Here is a 10,777-nt window from a genome sequence, read left to right on the forward strand (position 1 = left end):
TTATTTTTAACAATTTTCCAGAAAAATCAGGTTCTTCTCTAAAGTCCGAAAATGTAGCTATTTAACAGCTTGCAATATTCAATAATATTAATATTTTCCCTATATTTACCTGTAAACATTTTCAATCTTATATTACTTAAAAGAATTTAAAATTATTTAAGTAAATTTTTATGCTCAGCTTTGCAGAGTAAGTACAAGTAATCATATTGGATTTTAACATCCATAACATTAAAAAAGAAGTAGATAATTATGCTTATTCTATCATTCTGGAATAGTTTAATTTTCAATTTTATTTCAGTTTTACAAAAATTTAGAATATATTGAAAGTACTTTGATGTAAATTTGATTTTTTATATCAAATTCTAACTCGGCATATAACCTATAGCATTAAGTCAACATGTCTTCACCATTAACACTATACAGGGTGGTTCGAATTTTATGCAAGAAACATAGGGCAGATAGATCTCTTTAAAATAGTAGATGTTTGCTTTATATACATAGGGTCTGGAACGGCCTCGTTTTGGAGATATAGGGTGTTGAAATTTGATAAAAATATTTATTTTTTGTATATATCTCCGGAATCTATTAACCGATCCCAATAAAATGTGGCTCAGATAATGCCTTGCATTCCCTAAAATATGAGCCCTAAAGGTACATACATTTTTTACCCTAAAGGTCAACCAGTAGGGTACAACTGGACAGTGGTCACTTCCTTTTTTAGAAAAAAAACTTGCGCCCCTGCATTTTTTACAAATTACTGTAACGGATCTATACCTATTCTAATGCACAAAATACGTACCGTGGGATGGGGATACTTTGCTAAAAATAAATCGAATAATATTTTATTTGTATTACTCTCAAAGCTGTTATAAAAATAACCTCAATATCATTTTTTTCCGAGCTATCGGTTCGTCCAGAGTTTTTGCTAAAATATATGTTAGTTTTTAAAAATTTAATTCTTGAAGACTAAAACAAAGTTAAACTCTAAGTGGGGTTACTTTGTCTACCTCATTAATTTTCATGATATTTGACAAGTAAACCCTTATTTTTACCCAGGTATTAAAAATATATATCCGGAACAATCTCACTGAATGACAAGAAAAAAATTGAGCTTATAAATGGCATTAAGACACCAGAAATTAGAAACTTAGTGATATATTAAGGAAATATTATCTTTTACGGTACAAAAATATTATTTAACTCTTATACAAATGTAAAGTAAATATAAATATAATATTCTGCAATAAAAAAAATAACAATTTTTCTTTGCGCAGTTGTAAGTTCTTTAAATAATGTTTTCACCAAAACAATAACAGCTTCTATTAAGAATAGGTTGCCCTAACTTAAATCTTATATTACTTAAAGATACTTCGCAGACTTTGATAATTTTCAAAATTGCCCCACTACATCGATCAAAGTTTACCCCATTACCCCGATCAAAGTTACCCCACGACAGAATATTTAAATTTTTGGTCATATTTACTATGCAATATTTTCCAGTTTTTAATATCCTAATGGGTTAACGTGGTTTTACAGCAAAGACTATAATATATTACTTTACTCCTAGTGCCTGTTTCTCTTGTGCGCTTGAAGTAATATTGGCTTCAAAAAAGGGATAAAATATCGTTTTTTAAATTTTAAATAAAAGCCTGGTACACTCTTCAAACATCACTGGTTCACTGAGAAACGATTAGACATGATCGCGTTAATTATGCGGAGTTGCCATATTATGATATCTGCCTAATATCTCGAAAAATGTCGGAAGGAAGAATATAAAATAAGATCGTCAATGTTTCTGTCAAAGTAGCCCACGGTAAAAAAGATATCTTGAATTTTTCCCCAAAATTCAACGTTCTCAAATTATTCATACCAGTACAATCGCCTTGTGATTATTTGTTTATGCTTAAGTAAGTGCAATCTGTAAGCACATTAACAAAATTCTTTACACTCATGAGTCTATTCAATTGTTAGTTCGAATCGGCGAGTTTCTGATGCGCAGAGGTAATTTGCTCATGTATTTAATTATAAACCTTCATTAAATACCTATATTTATCAGACACAAATAAAATTTTGTGCAGACTGTGCCTGCTCCACTATTAAAGTCTCCTCTCTTTGTCACTCCTGCTGTGGACTCTCTTCTTGATCTGCCCATCTCGTGATGAAGATGGGTTTGGTTAAACCGTGTGTGTCTATTAGAGGGTTGCAAAATGGTTCAAAATGGCTATATCCGGTAGGGATCTGCAAAACCTACCATCAGAAAAAAAAAAGAAAAAAGGGAAGAAAAATCAACCATAGAATATTTTTTTGTCAATTGCCATGATAGCTGCCGTATTTCCGATATCCCTCTACGACTTTCTGGAAAATTTCAAATAAATACTTAATTTTCTTCAAATAAATAAAATTTATTTTGTAGGTTTAGGGCTGTTTTCACCCCTACGACGACCGCCAAGACATCGCTGCTGTATTTCTTATGTATTCCTGCGATTATCTGGTAAATGTTAGGTTGATATGTTATTTTCTTGAAGTGAAGCTTAATTTTTGATTAGATATTCACTCCCTTAGGGCAAGCAATTTTCAACTATTTTTTGGCCGTTATTAATACCTTCAACCTGTCGGTAATTTCTGTAGTAATTGCAGGATTTTTGTTATTACATATTTATAAGTGTTTCTTGAACCGTAGAAAATTTAACGTTACGCCTATGGACGTTCGGTTATTTCCGGAAATTTGGCTGCTAACATTTGGCTGCCAACTTCACACTGGTAAAATTAAAATTCCGATTAAGGTGAAATGAAAGTGTGTGAAAAGTGCACATCTGCTCTACAATAAAGTGTAATTTATAACATTCATTAGTAATTGCATCAAAGATTATAATCTGATAATTTTTCATATTTCTATGTAACTAGATTTCATCGTAATTATACCGAGTGATTAATTGTAGGAAATGGTCCAGTTAGTACCAACTATGAATTAATTAAACCACTTGAGGGGAATGCGCAATTTTTTATTTGAATTTCCTCTTCCTTAAAAATCGCTTGATGCAGCGATTGGTTTCTCACGCGTAAAAATCGCCATTGTCTCTCACATTGCATTATTTTTCATATTTATCACCTAATTAAATAAATTATTAATTTCTCACCACTTTCAAATTTATCTTTCCTTGTATGACAGACGTTTGATTGTGTGCTGTGGGAATGAGGGGTTAATTTTATTTTCTCACTAGTTTCTTATTATAAAAGATGTTTGTAAATTTCTGGTAGTATTACATGCATCACAGTCTCGACAGTAAAAGTAGAATAACTGGCAAATACCTATTTGTTTCTAACTAGTTAAAAGCCATCAAGCAGAATAACAATAATAACATTTTACAAAATTAAAAAAATAGCCCATTTCCATTATTTGCTTTTTTATACTTAAGTACTTAAAAATAAAAAGAATTAAAGTTTCCTCTGGATAATGAGAAAATGACCTGACAATAATAGCAACTCATTAAAAATACACCTTGAAACAGAAGGACCAAATGCAAAAATAATTAAAAGTAAACTGAAAGTTCCCAACCTCGCTTTTGATAAATTCAGGAAAGTGTTCGAAATGAGGCGATTATCTTTTGTTTAACTTTCATATATTCTCAATGGGAAAATTATAACGAAGGTCAGTTCTGAGGTATGATAAAGAAAATAGCAGTTAAATGCAAATTCTTGAACCTGGTTACCATTTTGATAGTGTTAAAAATGTAGATGAAGCATTAAAATGTGAAAAAACATGCGTCAGAATATCAATTTAAAAAATAAACTAAAGAATGAGTATATATTGTAATGAAATCAAAGGAACTTACGAGGAACTTAATAACTTAAAAGTGCATTGTACAAACAAAATAGAGTATAAATATTGAATTACTTTGTATTGTACAAGAAAAATGATGGAAATTGTTAATATGATAGTTAAGTTAATGAGAGCTTACTAAATATAATAATAATAAAGTAGAAGTAAATACTATAATAACATTAAATATAGACTAGACCCGAATTCTCGATCAAATATTGTGCCTGACAATTTATTATCAGAGTACATATTCAAAAATAATGATAAACCTATGCTCACGCATATTAAAAAGAAGCTAAAATTCCAAAATTTAGTTACAAGATTTTTGGGAAGAAAGCAGACATGGCTCTTAAGAAAGTTTCAATGTAATAAAAGGAGAAACGTAAAGGTATATAGAAACAAAATTTAGTTACCAGTTCCAGAGATCAAATTGTTCTGGAGAGGTACAATGGAATTTTCAATCCATAGGAAAAGGAGTGACTATAATTTGCAATAGATATAACAAGAAAGAGAGAAGTGTTCCAGAGCGAAAATTGTTCAGACTTATCCAAGGAATCCCGTGGAAAGAGTCAGATTGGATGAAAAGAAATAACCAGAAGCTGAATTAATCATAAAGGAAACAAGGAATCAAAAGTGCACATAAAAAGGTTAGATAACTGTTTCATAAAGATATAATAATCGAAATCTGCACAGAATAACAATTAATAAATGATAGACAGATTACTTACCTGTAAATTTGAAAAAGAAAGAGCTCTGTAATAATTAAATTAATAATTTATTTTAATTGACGTCACAATACAAATGTATGCATTTAAAATTGAAAGATTTATTTAGAAGCAATCATAGTAGATAAGGAAACAACCCATAAACATGTCTGCTGTTTTAATAAAGGTTTTTACCAATAAAATAAAAAAATTAGAATATTTAAATAACTGAAGACAAGAAGTGTTTTAAAGGGAATAGTTTTAAGAAAGTACACACCTGTACATTAAAATTTTGTATATCTTGAGTGGAAATATTCTTTAAATTTCATTTTTATTCATTTTAAAAGTGGTTCTACATTGTGCTAGATAATAAATTGGAAAATATTGATCCTCTGTTTCAGTGTGTCATGAGTTGCATGATTTTCCTTCCTGTTAGAACTTCCTGTTAGAATTCCCTACTGAAGATAAGATTTCATATCTCTACTTAAATAAAATATTAACTGAAATAAAAATTCTAAATTTTAAAATCATATCATTATAATTGGCGCCCAACAACAACAACAACAAATAGAATATATTAAATTTCATATCATAACAATTTCATTTCTCGTAACAGTGATAACTATATATGAAACGTAAATTTAAAATTAACAAAAAACACAATCATCACAATATATTATTCTTGCACTTATTTCCAAAATATTCAGTCGAGTTTCTAAGGTTCTTAATAGCGGTGTATGTTTTTATGGTTGGTAGTAAGGAGAAGGTAAGGAACTGTGTAGAGGAGAGGATTTTTATCTGCTCCGGCAGTCAGGGCGTGCTCAAGGTGGTTAGCTCCCAGATGACAACGTCCATCCTTGTTCAGGAGTGTGGAGATGCCCTGGAGTCACTGACCAGACGAAGAGAGGTAGAATTGGTTTTGGTTCCGGGCTACATGGATATCCCTGGCAATGAATGAGCAGACCATCTGATCCGTCTTGGATCCATGGGGCCTGGCCAAGAACCAATCCTCGGCATCACACGAGGTAGCATTAACGGTACCATTAATAAATAGGCATATCAAATATTAGTTCAAAACTGGAGGACGAACAGAGAATGTAGGCAAACCCATAGCTTTATACAGGTATGTGTGCTTAACAAACCTAAGACGAGATGACTGCTGAACTTTAGTTGAAAAATCCTAAACCAAATGGTGGGGTCGTGGCTCGTGACCACTGCAGACTTAGGAGGCATTTAAGCTTAATAGGAATTTGAAGAGGAATCTTTAGGCCCGAAATGTGGAGAAGGGGGGAATACCCCTATCCATCTTCTGGGTTTGGTACCGAAGAGCTTCAATAGGATGAGGTGAGAGATCTTGCTTGGATCAAAGTTCTGACGTTCATCAGGGCGTCAGGTAGGTTCGAGGAGGGTTGGAGGCAGACTGTGGATAGGTGATGGTTAGGTTAAGTTAGCGGGGTAGGCAAAAGGGGCACATTTGTGGCCTAATTGTCAGCACCCCTATTCACTACTACTAACGGTATCTTTCGTTTTACCTTTATTTTACTTTTATCAGACCATTAAAGCAGATAAAAAATCTCTAATAGTTCTTTGTTATAGTCTTCGAAAAACAGTAAGTCACTTTAATAAATTTATTAATTTAAATAAAATTTTGGCCTAATGATATGAATTGTTGTTTATTTTTTATCAAAACAAACTATCTTCGGACCAAATACTTAGCCTATATTCACGTGGCTCTAAAAATTGACGCTCAATTAAAATTATACAAATCATTGCTTAAAATAAGACTAAGGCAGATAGTTCCAGCCTATTTCTTAACTAAATTAAAATCGTGTATTGCAGTTTCAGGCAGGAAACGAGATTAATAATTCCATTCAGGGCATGGAGCTCTTGCTCAGGATATAACGGGAGAGTTAAAATAAATTAAAGACTTAAACGGTTAAGAACTTCACTAATTTGTTTGCTAATATGAGGCTTAAAATAATATTTGTTGAAGAATTATCTATTAAAGAGGATAATTTGAATAGAATTTAACTAAAATGATTACCTAATTAATTAATTACTTATACGGGAAATAATTATTACTTAATTGATTGAATGGATTAATGAACTTTTTATTAAATTTTGCCAAACCAGGTCAGTTAGTCAAATTTAACAATTGTAAATTTCAGTATCAATTTACGTAATTATTCTTAATTCTGTTAAAACTTAAAATTAAGATACCTACCCTCTCCCTCATTGCCACATAACGATTGACGATTGTAAAATGTGACAAATGGTATAGGACAGTCATTGCAAAAAAATTAGTCGTTTGTAATTAATTTTAGTAGACATGATGTAAATTTAATTAACTGATATTTACGCTATGTTCCACTACATTAATTAACTTGACCTATTATATTTTTTATAGTTTTTCCATATATTTCTATTAACGACGTCAAAACGTGTCTGAATCCGGAGTAATTCGAACTAAAAAAATCGAAAAAATTTGTATTTGTGATTTATATAAAACGAAATCAACATCAACAGTTATTTGTTCTTTTCTAACTAATAGGGCAAATTTGGGGACCACAGATATAATTTTTTTAAATGGTTGCAACTTTACCGTTGAGGTTGCAAAAATATTTTGAACGTTAACTTTAATGATAAATAAATTAAAGTCCCAATAACAAGAGTGTAGTGTAATATTTATTTAAACTAATTATTTAAATGGATGGCCATTTCACTCAGTATGAATTGTTAAATCTACTTTATAGCCATACAGCTTTGAATTACATATTCTATGAAGCATCTGCATTTGTAGGTACTACTGTTCAATACAAGATATCCACGTTCATTACTTACTTCAATATTTATTACTCTTCTGTTCGTTATTTGAATTATTCTTTACGATTTTTCATCTTAATGTCAGTTTTTTTATTTATCTTTATTGATATCTTCTTCGGCTTCAATTTTTATTCTGTGATAATTTGCCTTCTTGTTTAACTTTACGCTTTTCTGTAAGTTAAAAAGTATTAATTATTTATTAATAGATTATTTCCTATTTGTTTTAAACATGAACTTAGGTTCAATTTTTTCTGTAAGAAGAGATTTTTTTTTGTATCGGAGGTTATCGGTTTTTAGTACATTATGTTTGTTACTTTAGCTGTAAAGGGTATGGAAAGCAGAGAAACTATTTAATGAATAATCAAAATCAACAGAAAAATAAATAATACAAAAACAAAACAATACAGAGCAAGTTTTTGTGACTGAATGCTATAATACCAAAACGTTAAGACCTCGGGAGTTTTACCCATATTTAAGAAGGAAGTTTAGAAAAATTCGGAAATTCTTTAATGTGCAAAATATGCATAATTCTTTCGGTACTTGAGTTTGCACTACTACTAAATACATTTGACGCATTACCATTTTCCAAATACTAATTTTGTTTCAACAAGACAGTTGCAACAACAAAATTTACAACACATATTAATATTGGATACCAGCCCCAGCAGAAGTTATAAAATTAAATCGCTATTCCAAAATCTAAACACGTGTTCGCAATATGTCAAGTACTTCTGTCAGCTTCAATAAAATTCTGCGATTTTCAGTCCCCTTCTAGCAATATAATCCCTCAGCCGCAGTGATGAAACTAGAAAGATTGAATATTCACGTTTACGAACATCAAAACATTCCGCAGTGTCAGAACAAGATTATAAAACGTCGCACTACAAATATTTGTAAACATATTTGTATTTCTTTCAAAAGCTGCATATCTTCAAAGTGCCGATATGTCTCGACACACCCCTAAATACCAGTTTGAGGTGTAATTTTACCCGTCTTTAGTCTTTTAATGTGGCTAATGGAGTTACGTCCTTGTAGACTAAATATCTCCCTCGGATGTTTTTGGCACCAGAATTGCAACTGCTCCATGTGCCAACGGAAACTCGAAAATTATATGGACTACATAGTAATAAATAAACTTTCATTCCTTAGCCACACAAATACAAAATGTACGATTCAGTTACTTTGGTTGAAGTGCATATTCAAACGGAAAATAGATACTGCGTAAATCAGTGTCAATATGTTTGAAACTCATTAGACAAACCACTTATAAAAATATGCACTTGAGAGATGCAGAACAGGACATTTAATTTTAGACCAATTTATAACAGTTAAAACCGGCCTTCTTCCTGTTGGAAGACAAAGCGGTGTCAATTTTTAGACATGTTTTAAAAATACCTTGTATATTCTAGTTTTAAAATAATACAAATTCTTTTGGATTTTCAGAATGATTAAGACTTATTTAGGAGGGCATGTTTTTATTAGTAATTTGAATTCAGTTTACAAAATTTGCTAAAGTTGTTTATAATTGATTAAGAATTCTTTAGCAGTCGTTTAAGTTCTTGAACTAATCGACATAATGGTAATCCGATCACATTGTTTCCATCGCCTTCAATTCTAGTTACGAAAGTACTGGCAATACCTTGGATTCCATAGCCTCCTGCTTTGCCCCTGAAATGTAAGTTATGCAAACATGAATACACTATAAAATCTTCCAACAATAATTTCCTTATACAACTCAAAGGCAATAATTATGAAAAATGTAGTGTTGCTTTAAAATGCATTCTATATTATTGTAAAGGCAACAGCTATTTTCTAAAAGGATTATTCACATAAAAAACTATGTATAAATGATGTGGTAGAAAAGAAAAATGTGAAATGTAATTTTAAAGAGTATTTATAATTTTTTAAATTTCTTACATGGGTTCTCCAGTTTCTACATAAGCCAATATTTCTTCTTTATCCAATTTTGCCATATAAACCGTAGTTACTTCTGTGAACTTGTGGATTTGATCTTTATACATTATGGCTACTCCTGTATACACTGAATTTGGTATGCCAGATTGAGTCAAGCTAAAAAATTCAAACATACTGTATCAAATAATAATGGTAAACTATGGAAACTTACTCTGTTATAGTTTTTATAGCCTCTTCCTTTGACTTTGGTTTTCCATACATCTTACCATTGTAGGTAACCATTGTGTCAACCCCAATAATTATGTCAGGTTTTCTTTGGTCATTCTTGAGTTGTTGGTAGACGTCATTTAATTTGCCTATAGCCGTTTTTTCTACAAAATCAGAAAACGTATGTTCTCTTGGATCCAAATTTTCTTCGAAATTCGATGTGCAAATTTCAAATTTGAGTTTCTAAAAAAAGGTACATATTCATTTAAGAGCGTTTAGTGATGATAATTATTTTGAATTAAATTTTGGCGTATTTTAAACATTTCGAAGGAAAAGTTTATCTTTGAGAATAATTAGATATAATAGTTATTGATTAAAAAAAAAATCATAAATAGTTTAACTGATGGCATGAGTGGGATACGCCAATTACATCTGCAACCAAACACAGACTCGGAACAATTTCGTTATCGATTATATTTATTTTCATAAGGAACTGCCAGTGCCATCTTTTAGTTCTTACCGTACTAGCTAGCAACGACTGACGTTGTTTGGAACTGCTTGCTAAGATTACTCTCATTTCGTTTAATTGAGACAGCAGAGGTTCCAACATTTTGGAAATCATAAATGGTCTATTTTAGTAAGTACACTGAGTCACAGCACTACTGTAGCAATGAAAGTAACCACTTTAATATCAACCTGAACGCGTTTTGGAGGTTACAATAAGTAACCCTGCCCCCTGGCTGTTTTGTTGATAAGTAGAAATCTGTAAAAATTTGCGTCTATTCTATTCTGTCTTCTTGCAGAATAGAGTCCTTGAATGAGGAACGGAAGTTTTAAGAACGTATCAGTTATACGTAAATAATTTAATAAGTTGAGTTAAACTAATACGTTCAGTATACCTATATGCCTAAATGATAATATAAAATATCAGAGAATATACTGAAAATATTAAATATTTAAAGCAAAAGTTGTATCTACACGTAGGTTTATCATTTTCATTTACCTAAACAATGCATTAGATATTTTACGAATAATCTGATATAGCAACAAATATATATTTCTATGCATGATTTTTTTTAATATTTTTTATCATCACGTCTCTAATTCGTTGCCATAACAGTCCAGTTAAGTCATACCAGATAATAGACTAAATTAAGACACTGAAGGCCATATTCGGCAGTAGTTGCAATTGCAGGTTCTGTAAACATGTGTGGCGTTTACTTTTAGATAATGAGTAAGTAATTCTAAAAGGCCATAACAAAGGAAGTAAAACTGGTACGCGATGATCTATCTCCACGTCATCTGTTTA

General features: G+C 31.0%; 1 protein-coding gene across 1 annotated transcript; it reads right to left on the bottom strand.

Moving 5' to 3' along the window:
• Positions 1–8,815: 8,815 nt before the first annotated feature.
• LOC108903386 (maf-like protein CLH_0546) lies at positions 8,816–10,202 on the bottom strand. Its single transcript, XM_018705543.1, has 4 exons — positions 9,989–10,202; positions 9,473–9,711; positions 9,265–9,417; positions 8,816–9,015 (listed from the first exon to the last, which is right to left on the bottom strand). The coding sequence occupies exons 1-4, from the start codon at positions 10,088–10,090 to the stop codon at positions 8,877–8,879; spliced, it is 633 nt and encodes a 210-aa protein (XP_018561059.1). The 5' UTR covers positions 10,091–10,202; the 3' UTR covers positions 8,816–8,876.
• Positions 10,203–10,777: the final 575 nt, after the last annotated feature.

Source organism: Anoplophora glabripennis, unplaced genomic scaffold (genome assembly GCF_000390285.2).
Source record: "Anoplophora glabripennis isolate ALB-LARVAE unplaced genomic scaffold, Agla_2.0 scaffold52, whole genome shotgun sequence".
In the NCBI taxonomy this organism is placed as follows: Eukaryota; Metazoa; Arthropoda; class Insecta; order Coleoptera; family Cerambycidae; genus Anoplophora; species Anoplophora glabripennis.